This window comes from Canis aureus, chromosome 30, assembly GCF_053574225.1.
Source record: "Canis aureus isolate CA01 chromosome 30, VMU_Caureus_v.1.0, whole genome shotgun sequence".
Taxonomy (NCBI): Eukaryota; Metazoa; Chordata; class Mammalia; order Carnivora; family Canidae; genus Canis; species Canis aureus.
Window position 1 is genome coordinate 5,444,319 of NC_135640.1, and position 27,146 is coordinate 5,471,464.

A 27,146-nucleotide genomic window follows, 5' to 3' on the forward strand; every position below is an offset into this window, starting at 1 on the left:
TAATCCCACTTCTAAGAATCTATCCTACAGGAGGATATTTAGATTATATTGTAAAATACAGATTATATTGTGAAAAATGCATTGTGTAAAAATTTTGGAGAAAAACATTCATTGCATTGTTATTTATAAAAGTAAAAAGCAAAAGGTGATATAAACACCCAACAATAGGGATCCCTGGGTGGCGCAGCGGTTTGGCGCCTGCCTTTGGCCCAGGGCGTGATCCCGGAGACCCGGGAACGAATCCCACATCGGGCTCCCGGTGCATGGAGCCTGCTTCTCCCTCTGCCTATGTCTCTGCCTCTCTCTCTCTCTCTCTGTGTGACTATCATAAATAAATAAAAATTAAAAAAAAAAACACCCAACAATAAAGAAATGGTCAAATTGTAATAGATCCATACAACTCAATATTATGCAAAATCACAATTGTTTACAAAACTGATTTAAAAACCTGATGAATTAACAGTTGATAGTACTAAGTGAGAAGGCTGTAGTGGAAATGTCTATTTTCTGGCTTCATGCAATTTTAACTGGGGCATTCTGGTTTGCATTTCACAGCCCAAACAGTTAAAAATTTAAAAACTTTTATTAAAGAAATGATGTCAAAGATTCAACTGTAGTATTTTAGATAGTATGACAAACTGCTGGGAAAGCTTTTTGTTTTGTTCAGGGAGATTTTACAGTGCCCCTCATTATCTACCACTGTGTTGATATACTTTATCAGTATATTCCAAGGACTCTTATCATTTAGCTTATTTTTAGAAATATTCAATCTCCAATATGTTTATTTTTATTTAATTTTCTTAATAAATTCTCTTTATAAAGACATTAAAGCCCCCCCCCCTTTTTTTTGCTTACGTAGCCTGAAAATTTCATAAATTCTGTCAGAATAAAATAAATACTTTTGATTACCTGTAACCTTCTTCTCTCATTTAAAGAAAATTAATAGAGTTTAAAGATACAGGATTTAGGGGATGCCTGGGTGGCTCAGCAGTTGAGCGTCTGCCTTTGGCTCAGGGCATGATCCCGGGGTCCTGGGATGGAGTCCCACTTCCAGCTCCCTGCAAGAAGCCTGCTTCTCCCTCTGCCTGTGTCTCTGCCTTTCTTTCTGTGTGTCTCTTACGAATAAATAAATAAAATTAAATCTTTAAAAAGAAAAAAGATACAGAATTCAGAATGAAAAAATATGTCACTATCACAATAAATAATTTTCAAGCAGTATCTAATGATTTGGGTAACCTTACATCTTCCTACAAAATATCAACTGGTTATTAGCAAAACACTTGAGTTGCAAGTTTTTAAAAAAAGTATTCTTATCAATATAAACATTAGATTTAGCACAAAAAACGAACTTCAAATTATCTTGAAACATTCTGTAATACAAAATTTCAAAAAATCTAATGAAGCATGGCCTTGTTTATGTCAATAATCTCTATGCCCCTTGGTTTACTTCTGTCTGCTATATTATCCCTAGCATACATTCTGAAAATAGTATTGCATTCCCTCATTTATTTGTAGAAATCATGATCATTGAACTTCATGCTAATATATTTATCTTTGAATGAACTGTTTGTGGTATATGTGTGTGTGTGTGTGTGTGTGTACATATATTTTTTCATGCTTACATAATGTCAGTATTTTCACGTGGAAGGTTTACAAACCCCAGTGCTACTGTGGTTACTGCAGGCTCTGGAGCAGAATGGTTAAGATCAGGGGCTCTGGAACAAGCATAGTGAGGATGGGATGGTAAATAACACACAGATGTGAGATTTGCATGACATGGACTGTAGAAAGTGCCTAGAACAGTGTCCAATAAGGGCTTCTTACTAAGCCCATAGTTAGAATGAATTAAGTGTTCATGCTTAATGAGTAAATTGAAATCAAGGGAAAGAGACTGTCATTCATGTTTGTCTTCTCTACACAGTACTACAATTTTATTCAATATTTTTCTATTTTCTATTTAGAGCATACAAATCAGTTTACATAATTTTTCAAAATTGCATTGTTGAGTCTGAATCAATAGGTGGCAATATATTCATTGTCGTATTTAGTCTTCTATGCTCTTTCAATTTAAACTTCTAGTTTTTAAAAAGTTTTTGTAGTGTTTCTGTTGTTTTACAGATCTAATAAGAAGTTATCAAAAAGAATCTCCTATATAAAAATCTGTTATTGTATTAGTAACAAAAAGACACCTAGCACTTTTCAATTCATTTTGAGATTATTTCTTGGTGGGACATTTATTTCTAAAGTTCCTGAATCTTTTCTAAAGTTCTCAAAGTCTCGGATTTCTCCCTCTCCCTCCACCTGCACCCCAGAACCAGGTTCCCTCTTGGGCATGGATTATGCTTGGGCGAGAAGGAAGGCAGTTCGGATAGATAAAGCAATACCCCTGGGAAAAGACGATTAACATGTATAAAGGGATTTCCCGCGGTATAAGCGCCAGCACGCGCTCCCGGCGGCGGCCCTCCTGATGTGTCTGCGCAGGCAGCGCTGGACCGGCCCTTTGAAGCGGGGATAGAGTAACACTGACCCGGGCAGCAGCAGTTCTCCTCAGCCCTCTCGTGGGAATGAGCTGCCAACCCTTTACTTCGGCTGACACCTTTCTACCCCTGAATTCTGAGGCTTCTGCAGCCCTGCCTCTGATCATGCACCCCGGCGCGGCCGAGTGCCTCCCAGGCTCCAACCACGCCACCAACGTGGTGTCCACAGGTACCGGGGCCACACCTGTCTGCGCGGTCAGGGGCCTACAGATTGCAGAGCTGATGCCTGGAATCTGGCTACTGTAGGATCCCTTTGCGTCTTTTAGTTTCTCCTTCATTTTAATTCGTTTTAAGTTAAACAGTAAGGATATTGAAAAAGCCAGGCAACCTAAGACATTTTTGAAGAGTATTATTAAGAGTGGACATTTTAATTGTCGATTTTATTATAAAATCACTCTTTTCAACAAAGGTAAACCGTGAGTCTGAGTGTTTTTGATCCCAAAACCATCTTTATGTAAACATTTAGGTAGGGATAAGGAACAAAACTAAAGAAATGGACTGAGCAATTTAGTGTTTAAAAGGTGTTACTTCTTTATCTTCTTTAAAGATTTATTTGTATTACCACGCCTAAGAATAGCCATATACCTCATAGTAAACACAACTGAATGATTCCCAATACCAGCAACAAGGGATTTCAAAGAATAATATAATTAAATGATTTTAACAGACATTTTTAGCATAATTCAAAAATCAAAAATCAAAGCTAGAAGCAGTATGTAGCATTTAGAACCCACAAAGTGGGTTAAAATATCTTAAAACTGAGTTCTGAAGAGAGTACAATCTCTCTATCCAAGTTTTAATATTTTCTTATGTGACTTTCTAACATATAAGTTAAGCTTGAAAATTTGAATATGTTGTCTTAGATGCAAAGAGGTATGTGTTGCTAATGCATCCATTACAGGGTAACAAAGTTTTTTAAAGTAGCTTTATGAATAGACAAAGCCATGAGTTGAGTAAATTTCTTTCATATGTAAGTTTGGGATTAATCTGCAGCTGAATTTTTAAAATCTAGAGTGTATATCTGGATTTTGGTGAAATTATTAATATAGAGGTTTTGTTTTGTTTTGTTTTGTTTTGTTTTTCATCTATTAAAGATTCTCATAATTTAAATAAAAAGACAATAGTGGAAGTTTCCCAAACATATTTTTTAGAAAATATAATACAGTATTTTAACCAAAAATACGTTATAAATAAACTTAAACAATGATCACATAACTAACTATATATTTAAATAACAGATTTCTCTATTTTTAATATGTATTTAAATAATAGGCATTTAAATATATGATAATAGCATTGATTTTATAAATTTTCCATCAAATGATACTATACTAGGTAAGAAACTATAATCATTGTTTATAATGAGAAGAACATTTGGGTTTATTTGTTTAATTTTAGATTGCATAGTAAGATTTTTACATGTAATCATTATAATATAAAATATCATTATAATGTAAAATGACTTCATTTCTTTCTACATGTTAATTATAAAATGGAAATTGTGCAGATATTCTAAAATATTGAAGATTTATCAATAGTAAGAGAAAATATTTTGCTTCTGAAGTGACCACATGTCTTTAATTACTGGATTGTATCTCAATGTTTTCAAAGGATTCTTTTTTTTTTTTTTTTATGATAGTCACAGAGAGAGAGAGGCAGAGACACAGGCAGAGGGAGAAGCAGGCTCCATGCACCGGGAGCCCGATGTGGGATTCGATCCCGGGTCTCCAGGATCGTGCCCTGGGCCAAAGGCAGGTGCCAAACCACTGCGCCACCCAGGGATCCCTTTTCAAAGGATTCTAATTCTCTATTTTATAATATCTCAAATGAGAAAGTAAAATACATAGAGAAACAGTCCTTTTATTGTCAACACCTAAACTCTTATTCAACTTGGTGATCCATGTTTAAAGCCTGATAAAAATTTAGTGATGTAAATTTACTTTCATTATTATGAAATTGATTCCACAAGGCAAGTAACTATTTGTGAATGGTTATATTTATATATGAGGTACAACCTTTATAGATTTCAAGTCACTCAGCAATCATTTATTTTTAACCAGCTTTATTATTGGAATTGTTGAACTGATTGTTTGCATGCAGAAAACCTATCACTTCTTGGTTTCAGCATCAACATTAACACATCATACATTGTCACAGGTTTTCCATAAACCTCTGAATTTAGTGGGATTTTTACGATTGTATCCATTTATAGGCTAGTTGCTTGGCCATTTTCTCTTTGATGGAAGAAATTTGTTAGGAGAATAAGCAGAAGTAAAGACTGTCAAGAGTTGATTTCTGTATTCATTCTTCCAGAGAAAACCCACATATAATACCATATTACAAAAGAATTTAAATTGATTATTCCTCTAGTCACTTTATTGTAATGTCTATATGGGATGGAACCTACGAGAAGTTTGCAACTCCCAAGTGGCCAACAGCCAAACTGGTCAGTTACCCCTTCACAGAGCACAGCATAGTTAATGAGTCCTATCATCCACACTGATGATTTAGGATCTGATTACTTGAGACAAACTTTGATTTCTGCTTTTAACCTATGTATATCAGAGAATTTCCCCCAAATGAAAACAAATTACTGCCATATAACTTTAAGAATCTTATAAATGTGTATTTTTGCAATGAAATGAATGTGTCTTGAATCCTCATACATTTTCTTATCAGTCCCGTCTATTTTGTTTTTGATCCAAACTCCTAAATGTTTGCATGCATATTTCTTGGTGACAATGGGAAACACAGCAACAGGACTTCATTATTCTGTTCCTTCCTGTCATTATGGAAACCAGCCATCTACCTATGGAGTTATGGCAGGTAAGAAAAATTGTCTGCATATATGAGATTGAGTATGGGGACACTTAGAACCTATTTCTTGGATCTGAGGGAATCTTGACCAGAGCGTATCATGAAATTCTCATCTCCTAACCTTAGAAATCATTGGTAAATCCCTGTGTTCCCTGATACGGAGTGCCTTCAGAGACCATAATGGTTAAAACTTGATTGCCCCTGTTCTATATAACCCTGAACTTCTGTGCTTAACTCTTTTGTTTGCTTTGTATGATTTTTACTTCTAATTGACTACTACCAAACTGCTGATTGTCACTTAATGTTATTGGTGGGCTCAATCCAGTAATATTACAGTAGTGACTAACCTAATGTGGTAATTTAAATTTAAACATAAATTAGCTAAATAAGGCCAGATTTAAAATTGAGTTCTTCAGCTGCACTACTAGCCCTATTTCAAGTGCTTAATAGCCTCATGTGGCTATCAAAGCAAACATCACAGATTTATAAAACATCCCCTCACTGCGATATTTCTTCTGGACATTTGGTCCAGAAATGTAAATAAGACATTGAAAGTCAAGATAAGTTGTAGTGGCTTTAGTGATAGTCATTTGTAGTTTTGGCATCTCTAAGCTATTGCTAGTCTTAAATGAGATTGAAGAGTTGAAGTTACTTATGTTTCTTCTCTGGATAAATAAAGCATCACTAGATCAAGGTTAACTATTTATTGATGCTTGGATGAAAGCAGTGATAACACATTCCTTAAGGAAGAGGAAAATCTGACCTAATCTTCATAATGAAACTTATGGCTTAATTTTAGGATATGGCCAGAAAAAAGATTTTGATGGTTTAATAAAGTACACAATTTTGTTCACATATTTTTTAGCTATTTTTGATCTTTTATATTCATTTTTGTAGTAGGGAGAGAAATCTTATGAATGACAATAAACTACTGGGGCTCTATGTGAGAAAATGAGTGTGTGTGTGTTAGAGAGAGAAAGAGTGACAGAGTGGGGGGAGAGAAGCTTTAATAAAGGAATCATATTCTAACTGCTGTGTCTTCTTGTCATCCATCATAAGTGATGGAAAAAAAACATGGATTTATGACTATAAATTTGAAGTAAAATTGAACAAAAAATTTAGTTCACTGCTATTTAATTTCTCCATAATTTTCAGTTTGAGACTAACACTTAAATCTTAAAATAAAATATTCCAATAAAATAAAATAAAATAAAATATTTCAGAACAAATTAGCTTCACTTAGAATCTATCAAGTAGCATTCTGAATAAACTAGAATCCTTACATTTATGGTAAAATGAAGACTGATGTGTCCTTAGTGATTACCTGTATGTTCTAATAACTCTTTAATAATTATAAAAGAGGGACAACCATATTTTCCCCTTTGAAAACTGATCATTTATGATACATATATTTAAGTTAATCAGCACTCATGGTTAATGAGAACAGTCCTTGTTGATGGTAAATGACTTTCATTATAAAAATAGTAAAAGGTACATTTAGCCACTAGAGTTCAGGCAGTATGCTTTGCATGGCCCAAACCCATTTTGATTATGAAGATAGGAAATGACAAGCACATGGCCATGTGCTGCTGTCTCTTGGAGGAGAGTCCTTGCTGTTCATTCACAGCGATTCTCACAAACCCAGGTCCAACTTTAGGCACCTTCTATAACCAACAGGCAGCAATGGATTGAGGTTAGCACAAAGATAACATCAGCCACAGACCAAATACCTTTTTTTTTTTCTTTTAGAAAGGGAGAGACACACACAGAGAGAGAGAGAGAGAGAGAGAGAGAGAAGTAGGGTAGAGGCAGAGGGAGAGGGAGAGTGAGAGAGAGAATCTTGAGCAGGAACCATGCCCACGAGTGCGGAGCCTGACATGAGGCTCTATCTCAACTCTGAGATCATAACCTGAGCCAAAATCAAGAGTTGGATGCATAACTGACTGAATCACCTAGTTGCCCCCAACCCAAATACTTCAAGATGGTTTTTGCTACCACCTCCCTCCCCACCAGATCGAGGCCACTGGCTACTGGCATAGTGGATCTGTGGCTGGCCTGACAATTCTAACGTGTTTCTCATTTCTGGGCCCAGGTTCACAATGAGAGTCCATAGGCAGCTCAGGCTGTGTTGCCTATTGCCCTCAGCTGTAGTTGAAAAGGAGTATCCCCCAGAAAAGCCCCTTAAAATGATCCAAAGCCTGGGTTAGTCACATGAGTAGCAAAATGATATCATGATTTGAATGTATCACCATAGTCTTAAAAGTAAATAGTAAATATATGTTGTCACTGAAAGAAAAACTCACCATAGCCAGCATAGACATTATACTGGAGTATTTTTTGAGAGTGATATGCTTTATTGTTAGAATGTCACTATTTTGACATATGTTTAGTATGAGTATTTTCATCATAGCAAATTAAACCTCAGAGAATCTGAACTCTCCTGTCTTTATCCCCAGAGAAGCTACATAAATTGAGTTATAAAACACAGGGATTCAAATATAAGAGAGCAAAGGCATAAAATACACAAGAGAAACTGGTTATGTCAGAATTTTCTGAGAAGTCTCAAGGCATTCATCAAATCAGCCACTTCCACACAATTCACAGGAGCATCTTATCATCTACAACAAAGACAGGTTCATTGTCATATATGCCACATGAAAGGAAAGATGGAGAAAGACCTATATTTCAAAGCATACAAAATTGCTTTATTTTAATGTGGCAATCTTATAGCTCATATTCTGATGCTTACCTTTAGTTTGAGCATTTCATTAAATTAATAACCCACTGAAAGGGAAGAGCTGTAGCTACTACTTTGTTAAGATTGGTGGAGAGGACTTGGTAATTACCAGATGAATCCATGGTGCCTTGTGGGCCAGATGTAGGCACACCAAAAAGAATGACTGACAGAGAGGAATGAATCAGCCATGCCATGAACTAATTACAAACCTTGTTCTAGTCACTTAACCCATCCTAGTTTCTGTCTCCTCATATCTGGGTTGGGGTGAGTGCTAGCACTGTTCAATTGTGGTAGATTTGTACCAACTCGACTTGTTTTTCCTATGATCTTCTCTTGAGATACACTTGTACCTAAATGCCTTCTATCCTTCCTTCCTGAGAATTCAGATAATTCAACAGCCTACAGCAAATTAAAAATGCCCTTCAAAATCTCTTCTAGAAAAACATGACATTAAAAAAAAAAAAAACCCTCAAACCTCTAATTCTTGAGTATCTGAAATTGTTCCTGCTCCCAAGCTTCTGAGGCTGTGTGAAGCCAGGAAACATATTCCACAGGCTGCCCCCGCTGCCCACCAGGCCTGGGGACGGCACAGCAGCCATGCGGCAATGAGTCTTAGACTCAACAAGGTCATATTATATGACGGCCAAACCCAGGTGAGGTGTGAAAGTCCCTATTTAAAAATTAATTTGAGGGACGCCCGGGTGCCTCAACATTTGAGCATCTGCCTTTGGGTCAGGGTGTGATCCCGGAGTCCTGGGATCAAGTCCCGCATCGGGCTCCCCAAAAGGAGCCTGCTTCTCCCTCTGCTGGAAGGAGATATACTTCGGGGCTCTGGATGCTGTGCGGATCCTTCCCAGCTCCTTAGCCGCGTGGCTCTTTAGGCTGACGGGCACTTGGCTTGGTCCATGTTTGGGGAGCGGTTCATGGGATCTCTGCTGCTCAGGACTCCCTGCTGCTTTTATCTTCTTCTCCCCACCCCCCCTAATAATCAGCGCTTTGGAAAGATTTTAAAAATATCTTGCTATGTATACCAGTCACTCTCCACTCTCCCCCAGTTACAGGACCCCATGGTAGGTTGTCGGGCGTACCTGTGACTGTCCTGAATTCCTGTTTCAGGTTCGCTCCAGGAAAACCGTGTCTGAGTGGATAACTCTGCATGTAGTCACATCATGAAATATGCAAACATTATCACACATTGTGTTTTCCTTTTTGCTTTGGATGCCGAACCTTTGAATATGATATCCCCTGTGCTCTTTTCATAGACTCATGTTCAATTTTTTCTTTTTTTTAAAGATTTTATTTATTTATTAATGAGAGACACAGAGAGAGGCAGAGACAGAAGCAGGCTCCATGCAGGGAACCTGACGTGGGACTCTATCCCAGGTCTCCAGGATCATGCCCTGGGCTGAAGGCGGCGCCAAACCACTGAGCCAGTCCTGGGCTGCCCTGGACTTCAATTTTAACTGTATAGTTGATTCATGTAGCACCCAAGGGAGGTTATTTCCTTTTACTTCAATTTTTTAAATTTTAAATTGTGAATAAAAAATATTCTTTCTACCTCACTTACATAAGGCTAAGAAGATGACAAATGTGAATGGAACACAACACAAAGTATGACATGGAAGATTTGTACTGATGTGTGACTATGGCCAGCAAGAAAAATTGAAAATAATGACCAAGATTGCTAACAAATTCAGAACTTACGGTTTATCATATAAAAGATATGTAACAAATTACTCATGGAAAATAAAAATCTGACATAGGTTAACGTGCCATACATTAAAGGTGCAAAATCAAATAGCAGCCTACACATACATATACAGTGAGGTATTACTCAGCCTTAAATAATGAAATGGGGGTGTCTGGGTGGCTTAGTGGGTTAAGTGTTCAACTCTTGATTTCAGCTCAGGTCATGATTTCAGGGTTGGGAGATCAAGCCCCACATTGGGCTCCTCACTGGACATGCAGCCTGCTTAAGATTCTCTCTCTCTCCCTTTGCCCCTCCTCCCCATCTCTAAAAAAAGAAAACTGAGAAGGCCATTTGTGACAACATGAATGGAGCTAGAGGGTGTTATGCTGAGTGAAATAAGTCAGAGAAAGGCAAATACCATATGAGTTTGTGAATATGTAGAATCTAAAAAACAAAACCATGAGTGAAGTAGAAACAGACCCATTAATTCAAAGAACTGATGGTTGCCAAAGGAAAGTGCGTAGAGAAATAGGCAAAATGGGCGAAAGGGAGAGGGAGATACAGGCTCCGGTTATGGAATGGACGTCACAGGGATGAAAGGTACAGCAAGGGGACCACAGTCATTGGTATCTTAAGAGCATCACCTGTGGTGATGGATGGTGGCTGTACTTAGAGCAAGCACAGCATAATGTCTAAAGGTGTCCAATCACTGTGCCGTGCACCTGAAACTAATGTGACATTGTGTATCTATTATACTTCAGTTAAAAAATACATGGTAAGAGAAAAAAAAAACCCAGCAGCCTATTTTTTTTCTCACTGCTTTTACTCTTAGAGTATTTCTTCTTTAAGTGTCTTAAAGGACATTTGGTATTTTTGGATGATGAAAGATTTTTCATTTATCTAACATCCAACTCTGAGAGCCTAAGTGAAAATAAAGTCTTGAGATAAATGCTAAGTAAATGCTAAAATAAACGTGATCAGTATTCTTTCACTGTAGGTGAGTCTTTTCTTTTACTTCAACTCACAGAAATCCAAAACTAATAGAAAGCTAAAAATAACACCCCAAACTAATAAACCTTTTTAAAAATGAACTATGTAGTAAATTAAAAATTGATACAACTGCTTTTAAATATGCTATCTGGTCTGATCAATATACAACCCACTAAAGCATAAAATGGATGATTAACTTTAAAAAGTAAAACTGGTAATTTTGGTTTATAAAAGCAGCACGGATTTTTTTTTTAGACAGGAACAATTTCTTTCAAATATTTTTCAAAGCAGCTAACTTTATTTTATGCTATTTTGTTTAAACCCTCACTTTTATATTTGTTTTGCTTCAAAAAAGAATATAGCCCACTGGAGAGGGGTAGACTTTATAATTACACATTGTCATATAAGTAATACAAGTCAACAATTTGCTGACTTAATACTATTCTTTAGTCATTACATATTGATATTTTAATGTAAGATTTATATATTCTGGAAAACTATATTATTACTCATGTCTTTGATTTGTGAATGTATTTATAGAGAAATAATAGGAAGCATAAACTTGATATATTTTTCCAGTGTTTTCAAGAATGATTATAGCAAACATTCAATAGCAATTTATTTTTAGTTTAAATATTTATTTATAATCATAAGAAAAATGATTAATCACCAAATATTTTATTTATATCAAAATGTCTTGGTTATACAAGTGTCATTTAATATAAATCGGAGTGAAATCTCTACCAATAAAAACGTGATGTACTGATGAGGAAAACAGAAGTAATGTGTGGAAATTTGGCTTATGCTACCTTCTCACCCATGCTCCCCAACTGAGGCACTCTCCTTTCCTAGTAAAGGATGAAATCTGGTCACAGTTTTTTAAAAAACAGATCTTTTAGTCTTTTGTGTGATTTTTCATTTAACTGAATTGATCTAATGCTTTAACATTTACAGGTGAATGCCCATCATCTATGGAATTGCACCCTTCCTTGCCACTTATTTTTCTTCTTAAATAATAATCAAGAAATTATTGTATTATATCGTATACTTTTCAAGAAATCTTGATGCTGACTTTTTTTTTTTTTTAATCTTCAGTGCTCCTCCTTTGCTCTTAGGTTCAAGCCTGTGCATACCCGCAGAGCCAGCAAGGCCCACTTTGGTGGTTTTTTTTTTTCTAGATTTATTTATTCATGAAAGACAGAGAGAGAGAGAGAGAGAGGCAGAGACACAGCAGAGGGAGAAGCAGGCTCCCCGCAGGAAACCCCATGCGGGACTCGGGACTCGATCCTGCGACCCCGGGGTCACGCCCTGGGCGGAAGGCAGAGACTCAACCACTGAGCCACCCCGGCGTCCCTTGATGCTGACTTTTCACAGAACTTTAAAAATTATCTTTGGTCTACTCACTCCTTAAATCTATGTAATCCTGTTAATGTATTTTATGTTCTCATAATTTTCTTTTTACCTGCCTTTGTTAAATTAAAAAAAAAAAAGACCTGATTATTTCCCCTTTGAAGCCAGTTTTATTTCGCTGATGAAGTAGTGGGGCTTCTTAGTATCGTCAAGTCAGTTTTCCGCCCCTAAGAAAACTTGCCAGCAGAGCGTTTAAGCATATGCCTTGATGATGATAAACGTCCTGGAGGGCCTGACGGAACCACGAAAACAGAGGTGGAAACACGCCCCCGGGTTTTAGTTGGACCAGGAGGTGATTCACAGAAAAGTGTGTCTTTTAAGAGAAAAACGAAATCACGGAAGCGCGCTTCTGGGAGAATTTGCTTCTTTGTTTTGGGCTTTGCAATTCCCGCTCTTCCCCTCGGGCTTCAGTTTTGTTTCCTTTGCTCGGTGGAGGCGGGCGGGGGCCGGGGGGCGGGGGCCGGGGGGGCGGGGGGCGGCCTGGCTCCGCGGCCTCCTCTCCTGCGGCTGCGCGGCTCGGCGGTGACCACGACAGCCTTGTCCTCCGCTCTCCCGGTTGCTCACAGGTGGCCTGACCCCGTGTCTCTACAAGTTCCCGGAGCACGGCCTGGGCCCCGGCTTCCCCGCCGCGCACCAGCCGCTCCTCGCGGAGGGCCCCGCGGTCGCCGACTTCAAGCAGGAGCTCAGGCGGAGGAGCAAAGTGGCTGAGGAGCCCGTAGACACGGAGTCTCCAGAAATCCGAGAGCTCGAGAAGTTCGCCAACGAATTCAAAGTGAGGAGAATCAAGCTAGGTAGGCGCCTGCGGGCCGGGCTGGGCCGGGCCGGGCTCCGCGAGCAGGGGGGACGCGGCTTCCCCAGCCCCGACGCCGACTGCGTCAGCGCGCTCGTCCTTTCCGCAGCTTGCCTCCCCCGAGGTCGGCCTTGACGCCTCAGCTTGCCTCGCCGGAGATCGGCCTTGACCCCTGACCTTGCCTCCCCCGAGGTCGGCCTTGACCCCTGACCTTGCCTCCTCCGAGGTTGGTCTTGACCCCTGAGCTTGCCTCGCCCGAGGTCGCCCTTGACGCCTCAGCTTGCCTCCTCCGAGGTCGGCCTTGACCCCGCAGCTTGCCTCGCCCGAGGTCGGCCTTGACGCCTCAGCTTGCCTCGCCCGAGGTCGGTCTTGACGCCTCAGCTTGCCTCGCCCGAGGTCGCCCTTGACGCCTCAGCTTGCCTCCTCCGAGGTCGGCCTTGACCCCGCAGCTTGCCTCGCCCGAGGTCGGCCTTGACGCCTCAGCTTGCCTCGCCCGAGGTCGGTCTTGACGCCTCAGCTTGCCTCGCCCGAGGTCGCCCTTGACGCCTCAGCTTGCCTCCTCCGAGGTCGGCCTTGACCCCGCAGCTTGCCTCGCCCGAGGTCGGCCTTGACGCCTCAGCTTGCCTCGCCCGAGGTCGGTCTTGACGCCTCAGCTTGCCTCGCCCGAGGTCGCCCTTGACGCCTCAGCTTGCCTCGCCCGAGGTCGGCCTTGACCCCTGAGCTTGCCTCGCCCGAGGTCGGCCTTGACCCCGCAGCTTGCCTCGCCCGAGGTCGGCCTTGACGCCTCAGCTTGCCTCGCCCGAGGTCGCCCTTGACGCCTCAGCTTGCCTCCTCCGAGGTCGGCCTTGACCCCTGAGCTTGCCTCGCCCGAGGTCGGCCTTGACCCCTGAGCTTGCCTCCCCCGAGGTCGGCCTTGACACCTCAGCCTGCTCCCCCGAGGTCGGCCTTGACCCCGCAGCCTGCTCCCCCGAGGTCGGCCTTGACGCCTCAGCCTGCTCCCCCGAGGTCGGCCTTGACCCCGCAGCCTGCTCCCCCGAGGTCGGCCTTGACGCCTCAGCTTGCCTCCTCCGAGGTCGGCCTTGACCCCTGAGCTTGCCTCGCCCGAGGTCGGCCTTGACCCCGCAGCCTGCTCCCCCGAGGTCGCCCTTGACGCCTCAGCTTGCCTCCTCCGAGGTCGGCCTTGACCCCTGAGCTTGCCTCGCCCGAGGTCGGCCTTGACCCCTGAGCTTGCCTCCCCCGAGGTCGGCCTTGACACCTCAGCCTGCTCCCCCGAGGTCGGCCTTGACCCCGCAGCCTGCTCCCCCGAGGTCGGCCTTGACGCCTCAGCCTGCTCCCCCGAGGTCGGCCTTGACCCCGCAGCCTGCTCCCCCGAGGTCGGCCTTGACGCCCTAGCTCCCCCTCTTGATTCGGCCTTTGGAATAGACGGGCCGTTGGGTGAGGCGCTGCGGGGGCGAAGGGGCGGAGGCGCCCTCCCCGCCGCCCGGGCCCGTGTCCCGCCGGAGACGCCTTCTGCGTTTCGGCCAACACGTGTATTCCTTGGCTCAGACGTTTATTTGACCGTTTGTCTTAGAGAGCTTTCCGTTCTGACTTTTGGGAGCTTTGCTTTCTCTCACTTTCTGTGAATGAGTCCATCAAACTCCAATTTATGAATATATTGTTTAGTCCCCTACTGAATTCAGGTTATCACCAAACTTCGTGGATTTTTAAGGTTTTGTTTATTTATTCGAGAGGGAGAGTGAGTGAGAGAGCACAGTGAAGGCAGAGGCAGAGGCACAGGGAGATGCAGGCTCCGCGCTGAGCAGGGAGCCCAACGTGGGGCTCGATCCCAGGACCCGGGTCACGACCTGAGCCACAGGCGGACGCTCAACCAACGGAGCCCCCCAGGCGCCTTCCAATCTCACATTGTTAAAAATTATCTTACAACGACTCGCTTTTCAAACGTCATCTCGTACCTATGTAAATACATACGTAGGACAAATGTTAGAAGCACAATTTCTTGATTAAAGTGCATGTGTATTTATGATTTTGTCAAATTGGTCTATATAGAGGTGCCAAATTTTACCACAGGTGTCTTTTGGCAAACTCCTTAGAATATTATCTTTAATGAAAGCAGTTTGTTCTTTATCCGTTTTTATTGTTCCTTAAAGGCATATCCTCAGCCCTTAGAACACTGGAAGCGCATAGAATAAGTAAATACTTGAAAGGAAACTATGGATTAAAGTTTTGGATCTTTGCAAATCACATAGGTAAAAGTGGTTGGTCCCCATGGAATTTTTGTTTTTAAAAGAGGGGAAGAGTAAAAGAGCGTGGTCAGGGGAGGGGCAGAGGAAGAGGAAGAGAGGGAATCTTAAGGCTTCACACTCAGGGCCAACCCCCACACAGGGCTCCATCTCATGACCCTGAGATCGTGACTTGAGCCCAAATCAAGAGTCCTTGGGGCCCCTGGGTGGCTCAGTGGTTGAGGGTCTGCCTTTGACTCAGGTCATTTCCCCTGGTCCTGGGATCGAGTCCCAGGGGCTCCTGGCAGGGAGCTTGCTTGTCCCTCTGCCTGTGTCTCTGCCTCTGTGCTCTGAGTGTTTGTCTCGTGAATAATAAATAAAATTTCTAAAATAAAAAAAAAAAATCAAGAGTCTGAAGTTTAACTGAGCCACCCAGGTGCCTCAGTGACTTCATTTTAAATTTATGAGTGAAGACTGAAAAGTTGTTACTTCGTGTGTTTTATAGTCATTGTAATTCTTTGTGAACTGTCTGCTCAAAACCTTGGCACACTTTCTATTCAGTAGTGTTTTTAACATAAAATAACTATGATAATTAACCTTGATTTAAATTCATGAAGTAGCATATCTTTTAAATGGACTGAAAATGTAGTTCTATCCTCTGCACTTGTGGAATGAACCACAGGTAATTTTGTAATGATATTTATTGATAGGCATCATATGTGACCACTTGACGCATACAGACATATATATATAACTTTAGGCCCTGAATTAATATGAGGTTACTATTTGTAATAAACACAGCGGTAGACATCTTTATAACAACCATTTTCAGTTTGCTATTTATATTGCTATATTTCAAATTCCACGTTGACGGCCAATATCAGCTTGTACTCTAAAAATGTTTTAGGACAATCAATGAAGATCTCTGGCCTGAAGACAGAAGCATTACCAAATGATATAATGAATGTGCTCAGAAATACACGTAAAATATTGGGTGATCAGTCTCGTAATAAACATTTTTTTAGGGAAAGTCAGCATGATTCTTAGTTTTATTTTATTTGGTGCCATTTAACAATATAGTTGATTTTGTACTCTTACAGTTGAGATAAAAATATTTATATCATCATATAACATGCATATTTAATGTACCATATTGTTTAGCATATATCATCAGATATTTAATAATAATAAAGAGAGCAAGAATTTGTGTCTTATAAAGTGTTTATGACACATCTATCCAATTTCACTGCATATTGTGAATGGTGGCTGTTCCTGTCTAAATTTTTTTTGACTTCTAGGAGAAATTAACCAGCAGTATTTTTTGAAGTACTGGACAAGTCTACACTGAACTTACTAAATAATTCTAAATTGCCAATGAATATATGCTCAAAAGCAATATTTAATAGTTAACAAAGAAAGACACAAAGATTTCTGTGATCACAGGCCACAATGAATGCTTCTTGAATAGCTGAAGCTAACGGGTCCTTCCTGTCCTTTCACAGGATACACCCAAACCAACGTGGGGGAAGCCCTGGCAGCTGTGCATGGCTCTGAATTCAGTCAAACGACTATCTGCCGATTTGAAAACCTGCAGCTCAGCTTTAAAAATGCATGCAAACTAAAAGCAATCTTATCTAAATGGCTGGAGGAAGCTGAGCAAGTGGGAGGTACTGAAGTTGTCGCTCTGAAGTTCTGTGATGTTTTAACTTGAAAGCAGTGACTTCCACTGGTAGGATTTAGGCTAAAGCAGAGAGGTTTGAGGTTTGGTTGGGTTTTGTTTTTCTCTTTCAGATGAAAAAGAAATGTGTTTCATAATACTGAAAAGAGGAAGGCTAATGCAAGTATAGAAATAAGTTTACTGAGAAGTTAAATATAGTAAGAGAAGCAGCTGGATAAGGACAGCTTTCTGGATAATGCGGCAGAGGCGTTAAGTGGTGAAATATTTTAACACATCCAAATTTTCTGGCTTTGTGCATACTGTAGTAAATGTACATGAATTTTTATAAACTGATATTACTGTAACCAGAGCATTGGTGCACACCAGTCTTCCAAGTAAGTACATAAGCAATTGCTAACGTAATAAAATCATCTACTCATACTAGCGTTAAGGCTGGATAAAGAACAAGGTATGAAAACATTTAAATCAAGTGTTCCAGGAAAAGTGTGATCGGGATATCATTTATAGACAAGCTTTTTGCAAAATTAATATTTCAGCATTAACATTTTTATCTTGGTCTTATACTGTAAAATAATGTAGAATGCAAAAACTTAAAACAAAAATGTATAGCGAGTTTATTTTGCATTGTTTTAGAAAGAAAATCTGAAACTCAAATCTGATAGTTTTTTTAAAACCACTTTGATTTTATAATTACTTCTCTATTCCCCATTACAGCTTTATACAATGAAAAAGTGGGAGCAAATGAAAGAAAAAGGAAGCGAAGAACAACTATAAGGTATTCTTTTGAGATATCAAAACGTACAGAGGAGATGGAATATATACATATATACAAATGGAAGAGCATTTGAGGGTAATAGAGGTACAACATAGCACATAAATGTATGGTGAATAGAGCCAACTGAAAAAACAAGATTGGTGAAAAAGCATAATTTAATAATTCGTTAGTGAGAAATGGTGAGCTAGTAATTTTTAACATTTGATAGAAAAGTAGGTTATTTAAGTCAAGAACACTCCTCAAGTTTTAGATAAAACAGAAATTAAGCAATCACTTCTACAAAGAGTGACCATTTCTGCTGTCCTTTTAGATATGTCTTGTTCTGGCAATTTGGTATCTAGGTTATTAAAAAATAGCAAAACTATTTATCAGTGTATCAGTCAAAGTCCAATGTGATTTCTTGCACTTCAAACTGGAAAGATTGTTGGGTTATCTTTTGGTAATTTTCGTGAAAATTATGAAGGAAATGCTAAAATACAGGTTTTGTTTCGGTCGATGCGTTCACTGTTCACTGAATATTTCTTCTATTGTCAACCACAAATGATTCCTGAGGGACCCAGAAATGCCCGCACAAGTGTTCATTTCCTTTTCAGGAAGTCAGCGCCCTCTAGTGGCACAGAGTGGGGTACACATAGAAAGCCTAGGACACCTTTCTTCCTGGGATCCACTCACCATACCCTGCGTAAAACAAGCGTCTAAATATTCCACTGACTGCACATTTATCTTTGTTGAAGCTTTGGGGGTGTTTTCAGAATCTTTAAGCAATATTTTCATGTTAATATTAGTTTAATTTTGATCTGCTAAAACATCATGAAAACACCATAATCTCACCCTTCTGTACATGTACCCCTCCCCTCAGTATTGCTGCTAAGGATGCTCTGGAGAGACACTTTGGAGAACAGAATAAACCTTCCTCTCAAGAGATCATGCGAATGGCTGAAGAACTGAATCTTGAAAAAGAAGTAGTAAGAGTTTGGTTTTGCAATCGAAGGCAGAGAGAAAAACGGGTGAAAACAAGTCTGAATCAGAGTTTATTTACTATTTCTAAGGAGCATCTTGAATGCAGATAAAATTTACTGTTGTATGGCAGTGAATTTTTCTATTTTTCATCCCTTTCTCTTCTCCAACAAAAAAACCCCCAGAAATTAGTTATTTGGCTGGCTTCAAAAATCATTTTTATATCAGTAACTTTTGCAGAGGCTTTACTACTTTTTTTTTTTAAAGAATACAATTTAAATATTGACAAACTATTTTCATTAAAGTAATTCTTTTCAGAAGCCAAACGGTACATTTTTAAGCCAAAGATACCAACAGGATTAAAACAGTGATTCCCTCTCAATCTCTCTTCCTCTTGCTCTATCTACACACACACACATATACACAGTGTGCACATGGATCTTCTAGTTTAAGATTTCTTTTCCAAAGGCTGTTTATTAGCTTTTTAACATTTCATTGATAATGCCAAATAAAGAATATCACTGTAGAAGATACAATCAGAAAACTGATTTAACCGACATCCTGCTTGCCATCAGCTATAATAGTTTGTTGGAACGAAATAGTTTGCACTTAGGAGCAAGATGTGCCTTTGAATTACATTAGTGCATTTAGGAATAAATCTTAGAGGCGACATTTTTGTCTTTTATTCTTCCCACAGATTTAGCTTTTTTGATGTTTATTGACAGACAATATGCATTATGGATTCTTGAACCCTAAACTACCACAGTGCAGGAATGATTATCTGGCCTGTTTGCTGTTTGCTGTTGTTTATGCCTGGGAAAGTGTTTGCTCCCGGTGGGCATGCAGTCTTAGTTAAATGAACAAAGGACTGTGCTGTTAACAATTGCTACTTACTACTTGAAGGGTGCCTAACTTAATAAGTCTCACAACCCAGAAAATCATCCGGGATCCTATCAAAAAGGACGATCACTTTGGTTTAATTGGTTAGATTATGATTTATTGTTGATGAAAAAGTTTGACCATGAGTATTTAAACTTGGAGAATTATAACCAGGGAACATATTTATTTAACTAATAAGGCGTTTCTTTGAAATTTGCAAGTAGAAGCAAACTATAACGTGGTATCAATCTAAGAGAACTTTTTTTTTTGCATTTAAAATACATAAATTTGCTGGCACTATGTTTGTAACTTATTTTACATAACAGAAGTGAAAACAATTAGACCAAATTTCATTACTGATTTAGAATGCTTACTAAATAAATTATACTGTCCTGTTTTAGCTTTCTGTGAGATTAATAAAGACCAAGAATTATACAGGTCATAATCTCTATAGATCATAGGTGTTTATGCATGCATAATCACCATTAATTGGATGGCTAGAAACTTTGATATATTAATATAAAGAGATCGTTTGCAGTAGCTTAATCACCTATGCTTAAGTACACATCTAGCACCCAGGAGAGGTTGAACAAAATATACATACAAAGACTTTTATTATCCAAGAGTAAATTCCAAATTATTCAGCCATGTAGATATATAAATTCCTTCTCTGTAATTAATTCACCTGCTTACTACATACACTAATTGGGAAGTGATCCTTCAGTTTGCAAAAGGGAGGGATAGGATGTGTAGTTGTACAGATATACATTTATTTACATACGCAAAATGCACATATGCGTATCTGAAAGTTGCAAAGAGAAACAAAGTATAATGCACAATAAATATTTGAATAGTGACTTTTTTCCACTTTAAATATGAATCTGCTAGGAACATTTAGTCTGACTTTCTACAACAAAAATAAGCATGTACATATGCTAATATCATCATCACATAGACACGATCATCATCCTATCATTCATTCCATAAGGTCATTCCAGTTTAGATACAACTAACATTAGGAAGTTATTTTTCTCCCTAAAAGGAATTATTTTGAATCCTTAATTTTGAAATAGCAAATCTTTAGTTATTTACAACTTAATTGTAAATGCACTGGTATTTACTATTAACTTATTTGTATTGAGTTTTTTGAGACTATTTATTCTAACTACATTGAGATATTTTAATAGATATAGATTGAAGTTTTTATAAAAATAGAAAATATTGTTTAGAATCCTAAACTGCAATTAAACAAGTGACGAATGTAATTTTCTGTGCAAATGTGGGACTAACTTGGGAATAAATGGTAAAGTTGACTTTAGCCACAGTCTTTCCACCGTATGTTCTTGTGAACCTTGACACTCATTCACGCATTTACTTTTCCATCTCTAATGGTGGAAAGATTAATCTAGTAAAAAATATTTTGCATGTTCGGGGATGGGAGCGGTGTGTCTGTGTGCAGCTGCACTCAAGCTCTGGGGAGGATGGGGAAGTTAGAAAACTTAGAAAAGAGTAAGAGTAGTGTATGTTGTGTGGTGTTCCAACAATGAGAGGGTCTTCAATCAGACTTCACAATCCCCAGGCTTCCTCTAAGGTGAATTCAATCCAATTGACTCTTGAACTAAGTTTAGAAGAATGGTCTTAATGGGATTCAATTTCTACAGAGAGGAAATTAGAAAGTTGATCAGCTTTTCTGCAGCTTCAAAAACCTATTCCTGCAGAATAATGGCATCAAAGAAGAAAGTCATCATAGATCTCTGGACACACTCTGTTTTAACATGGGAATATCTAAAATAGGAGCACATATTTAAATGAGGCCCACAGGGATCAGGATGTAAGTGGGGCTACTGGGCTAGTAAGGAATATACTTGTGGCTGAGGGGAGAGCACTTTTCTCCTAAAGGCACTCAAACACACACAAAAGGAAATATACATCCCTGTTCAGGTAGAATAAAATAAAGCCCAAGCTTGGTTGCCAGATTCCCTCTGGTCTTACAGGGTCACAGTGTCAAGCCCCTTCCCACTGGGCCTGGTATAGCTTGGTACTCCTCTTGGAGCACCAAAGGTAGTCTATGTAACACAGTCATCTGACAGATGGTCATTTTATGTTTTCTAAGACTAGCTGTTATTATCGTCAGTCCTGACATTTTCATACCACGTTCTGCTTCTCTGATTTCCTGAAATGTCCTCCACCCAGCCTTTACATCCAGTAATAGAATGTGACATTGGGTTACATCCATCCTGGGTCACAGACATTGCTATGCTCTTCCACTCTCTATTGGCAACCTCTTGTTTAAATATAGTTACTGAAGTAATAATCTTTTTGCCAAAAAAAGAGAAGGCAAAAAAAAAAAAGTTAATGCAGTTGACCACTGAATACATGGGTTTAAACTTTGCAGGTGGTCCACTTATATACAGATTTTTTCAATGTACAGTACCATAAGTGTATTTCCTCTTATGATTTTAACATTTTCTTTCCTTTAACTTACTTTATTGTACAACACAATATATAATACAGATAACATATGAAATATGTGTTAATTGACTTGTTATGTTTTTGGTAAGGCTTCTGGTCAACAGTAGGCTATAGGTAGTTAAGTTTTTAGGAAAGTCAAAAGTTGTATGTGGCTTCATAACTGCATGGGTTCCGTGCCCCTAACACCCACAGTGTTAATGGGCCAACTATATTTTCATAAACTTAATGTATAAGAATCCTTATTTTCTAATCTTAGGGGTTGAAAAGTTTTATTTTTAGTAAAGGGCAGTATAACATAAATTTATAAAGATTGTGATAATTGCCACAAGAGCATTTTACAAATATAGCCACATCAGAAGAGCTCTACTCTCTCCTTTAGGTCCCAAAGCCTTCTGTAGTATCCATTTCTAATCGAAAATAAATCACTAAGACTTAATTGTATCAAAATATTTAAAAATGTTTATCCCCTGGAAGTTCTAGAAAAGGAATCATCAGACCAAATTCATGTGAACCATCAATTCTTAGACTTACTCCATTCACAAACATCAGTCCTGTATCAACAGCTAATTCTTAGAAAAGACATTTGTTAAAATATAAGGAGCAGCTAACTAATTTTCTTTCCAGGAAAATAATAAAAATCATTCTTTTGAAAAATTACCAGGTACTTTAGCAGAAGCCAAAAATAAAATATACGGAAAAAAAGCATAACAGCAATAAATCTTTATTGGAATTTTTCTAACAAAATAATTTTTAAAAACAAAAGCCCCCACATGTAAACAAGAAAGTAAATAAAGTTAATTGGCATCATCATGTACATCCAAGAATCAACACAAGTTCTGGGTTAACATTCCGTAATCCAGGAACATGTTATGACTTATCAATGATGAGGAAACTGTTTAATGCTATCGACAGTGCAACCTCATCTTTCATCGTATGGTGGCTCAGGAATACGTAGGTGTATGCTATACGTGCCACGTGTATGCTAGTCCTAACATGCATTTATGTTGTCGATATCAGAACGAATGTGTCCATCATCGGAAGCTGGTTATACCTATCTGATCTCCTGCATGGTTTTTATGTTGACATATGCTAGAACTCATGTATTATGACGTAACTTTTTAAAACTAACCTAATCCTAAATTCTATCTCTGACTAATCTGCCATTTCATTTTTTCTCACTTCCTATACATATATTAAATACCGTAGCAACTTCACCTTAAGAAATACTGCTAATACATTAATACACATTTAGGCAGTAATTTCTGACAAAGTTGTAGTTTATTTACAAAGAAAAAAAATGTTAGTTTTTATTTTAAAATTTAGGTCAAGTATTGTCATAGTAGTGTTAAACTAAGAAGGAAGGCTTCCATTTACAGGGTTCAATATTTACATTACTGAAGATCAAAATTAAACACAGATTAAATTATACCTCATATGGAAATATTTTCTCAGTTCTTGGAAGACCAAAATACAGTCTTATCACTATAAAATGTCATTAATTCAGTGTCCATTTTTGCTAATTATATTTCATTCAATTCACTTTTACAAGCCTTACAAAAGAAAACCAGGATAATTTTTCTAAGAGGCCTTAATTTTGGTTTAAAATGTAATGCTTTTCTGTCAGTTAAAATAATTTAAAGATTTGTACAATAGGTTTGTGCTGTTTAAGGCAGGTGCCAAGTACATTTTTAAAGGTAATAAACTTACCAACTAGAATGTTCTCCCAAAGGAAAAAAAAAAAGAAAAGAAAAGCTCATGACAGTTTTTAAGATAGATGTTTAAATAGCACTCTTCTTTTGGATCATTTAAAAATAATTTGGCAGCTGAACTGCCTAAGGTCATAACACATATCACTTTTACAAAGGACAAGCAACAGATACAGAATTAATGATATATTTTTAATATTTTTACAAGTCTCTTTAGTTGGTGCTAAGTGGCATTTAATGAGATTTTTTTCAGTGTAAAAACACAGAACATAAACAGTAAATAATGAATATAATTTCTCTATGCCATGCAGAAAAGAAGTCAACTTTTTACACATCATCACTCCTAAATAGTTCTAATTAAAATCCAAACTGTTCCCATTTTTGCATCCTTGTCATTCTTTGGTAAAAGACTCAAAATAGCTATGGGTTAGGAAACAACTGTTTGCTGATGGTCTTCATTTTTGCAAATAGATGTGTTTTGTAAAAGGAATCTGCACTGTGCCTGGTTTATACTAAATAACCATAAGTAAGTAAAATATTATGGTTTTTCTCACTAGTCTACTCCTAAAGCTTTGAGTTGCCGTTCAATCTCTTCATCGGAGATTGTAGCCTTTGAAGTAGAGGCAGATGGTAAGCTTCGGGCAGCTGATGGAGCTTTGGCCATCTACATTAAAGGAAAAGGAAAAAAAATGTGCATAATCAAACATTTGTAAAAGGACACAAATGGACACACCATTCCAACAGATATAAAAACATAGATCTAAGAATAAAGACTAACCTCAGTGACCAAAGTGGTAGAAATGATTTCTAACCAAAAAAGAAAAAAAAAAAAAAAAAAAAGAAGGGTCTATTCATACCTTTCCAGAGATTTCAATTCCTATCTCATCAAGAACTTGATTCACAATATCTTGGCTTTCTTCTTCATCATCAGAGCCATCAAAGATGTCATCCAGTGTGTCATTGACTTGTGGGCAAAGGCAGAAACAAAATTACAATTACTTTCAAACAGATTTCAGGTTAGATTAACATTTTTAGAAGGTGGCCCAAATCTGTGTATACATTTAAATGTTACTCAAGGGTGGGATCCCTGGGTGGCGCAGCGGTTTAGCGCCTGCCTTTGGCCCAGGGCGCGATCCTGGAGACCTGGGATCGAATCCCACGTCGGGCTCCCGGTGCATGGAGCCTGCTTCTCCCTCTGCCTATGTCTCTGCCTCTCTCTCTCTCTGTGTGACTATCATAAATAAATAAAAAAAAAAAAAAATTAAATGTTACTCAAGGGCAAACTTACGAGAACCAACAAACTACAAGTCATTTTCAAATGTGAGTGAAGTTCACTTACACATTTCTAAATTACTAAGTCTGGAGTGATTTTCATTGCCATGCAAATTATCCTCTAATAAAACTAGTCTACCCTGATTTTTAAAAATGTGTCTTTAATGAACAACAAAAAAGTTCACAGCAAAAGGCTTACAGTATTTAAATACGATTCCACAAACTGTATTCAGTGAGTTAGATAACAGCTATTAAATCTGACAATGGAATAATATGCAAGAATCAAATATCCTGTAAGTAATAGGGAGACAGTTTACTCTTCTTAGTTAATTTTCAACTTAAATTTACATTCAACATATAGGTAGACTATTCTAACAAAGTCCAAGGTTCCATATTCTATTAAACTTGTCTAAGAAGGACATCCAATTTAACCTCGCAAAATTATTACTGCTATATCCCTCTCTTCCTCCCTTCCCTTTCCAAAATATTTATGGCAAGGCTTTTGTACAGAAGGTGGTACCACATTAGGATTATGTCTTGTTTACTTCTAAAGCAAAGTGCCTAGCATGTCGTACAAATACAATTAATGGATAGATGGAGAAAAATGAAGACTTCAGGTAGTTTACATTTAAGTACAGAAGACATTAATAACCAGATTACGGTAAATAAGAAAGGTAAATGATCATACAGAGGGAAGAGACTACACCCAGGTAGGAGGAAGTAAATGTGAGGTGGTCCTTGAAGGATGCATAGGTTTTGACCAAACAGATCAAGGGAAGAGAATGAGCAAAGAATTGGTAGAAGACAACAGGGATACACTAAAGGAAGATTAAGTTCTTCCATTGTGTTATTATTTAAGGCAAATAGATATACCTTTTTCATTAAATAATCATATTTAATATTTACCTTAATTTACCTTTAGTATCTATTATAAGATAGATATAGAGCTTATAAGGGTCAAAGAGCTTATAAGTCTAAGAGAAAAAAGATCTAGGAAATCATTTGGGATGCTCCAGTCCTCTCCCTGTTTCACATGTACATCCTTATTGCTTGTATCCTTAATATTATTAATAAACCTTGATACTGGTTAAGATCTCTGGTTGGTATGAGCATGATATGACAATTGATTTTTTGTGTTAGCTCAATAGCATAAATAGCATTTGGAAAACACGAGTTAAGTTGAGACAAAAATATAGAATATCATCTCTGAAAAAATAAAACAAATGTTATGCCTTCAAGTAAAGTCTCAATTCTTCCATTCAGTACATATTCAGCTTTTGTTGGAGAAAGTCATTTTACCTCTCTGAGCCTTGGTATGCTCACTGGCAAAATAAAGGGGCCTGACTTGAAAACTGTTTTTGATTTACATCTAGGGACTTTATTTTGTAGTCCGCAAGAAGTAACTAAAGGAATCTCCTTGGCATCTTCAGAGATAAGTTTCTGAAAAATAATTTAGCAGTTGTAATACTCTGATGCTAGTGAAGTAATAATGGGGGTGGGAAGTCTAAGTCAAAGTCTATAAGGGGGATCCCTGGGTGGCGCAGCGGTTTGGCGCCTGCCTTTGGCCCAGGGCGCGATCCTGGAGACCCGGGATCGAATCCCATGTTGGGCTCCCGGTGCATGGAGCCTGCTTCTCCCTCTGCCTGTGTCTCTGCCTCTCTCTCTCTCTCTGTGTGACTATCATAAATAAATAAAAAAATTAAAAAAAAAACAAAAACAAAAAACAAAGTCTATAAGGGACTCAATGAAGAAGCAGTCGCAAAAAAAAAATGAGAGAGACAGATGAGAAAGAACAGAGAGGTGTAATCAGGGCCTAACAAAGAATGCTTTCAGAAAAACTGTAACAAAATTAACCATATATATATATTTATATATATAAAATAACTAATACATATATATAAATAAAATGTGTGTGTGTTTGTGTGCACATGCATGAATAATACAGACTTCTCAAAGATCATGTTTCCAAAATTTGAACATGAACAAGTTCTTCAACTGGAAAAATATATATCCATTCAAATCTTGGATTTACCTTTGGATGAAAATACTAATGTTAATGTACTTTACTAGGTCATAGAAGATATGAGTAATCACCGACAATTACTATTCTTTCAGACCCATTTGCAAAGTACTAAAATACAAATGAGAACTATGATAGATATGAGTGTATGAGCTTATTGATTCTCTTCGTTATAGCTTAATGGAAAAGTTAATTCC

General features: G+C 38.3%; 2 protein-coding genes across 2 annotated transcripts in view; one reads left to right on the forward strand and one right to left on the reverse strand.

Moving 5' to 3' along the window:
- The first annotated feature begins 2,468 nt into the window (after positions 1 to 2,468).
- Positions 2,469 to 20,797, forward strand: POU1F1 (POU class 1 homeobox 1). Its single transcript, XM_077878748.1, has 6 exons — positions 2,469 to 2,706; positions 5,292 to 5,363; positions 12,748 to 12,972; positions 16,693 to 16,857; positions 17,583 to 17,643; positions 18,503 to 20,797. The coding sequence occupies exons 1-6, from the start codon at positions 2,565 to 2,567 to the stop codon at positions 18,711 to 18,713; spliced, it is 876 nt and encodes a 291-aa protein (XP_077734874.1). The 5' UTR covers positions 2,469 to 2,564; the 3' UTR covers positions 18,714 to 20,797.
- Positions 20,798 to 22,656: 1,859 nt separating this feature from the next.
- Positions 22,657 to 27,146, reverse strand: part of CHMP2B (charged multivesicular body protein 2B) — a 28,992-nt gene continuing 24,502 nt past the window's right edge. Inside the window, exons 5-6 of the mRNA XM_077878749.1 lie at positions 24,515 to 24,621; positions 22,657 to 24,321 (exon numbers count right to left, since the gene is read on the reverse strand). Of these exons, the coding sequence (XP_077734875.1) occupies positions 24,211 to 24,321; positions 24,515 to 24,621 (218 nt within the window). The 3' untranslated portion in view covers positions 22,657 to 24,210. The remainder of the gene's footprint in view (positions 24,322 to 24,514; positions 24,622 to 27,146) is intronic.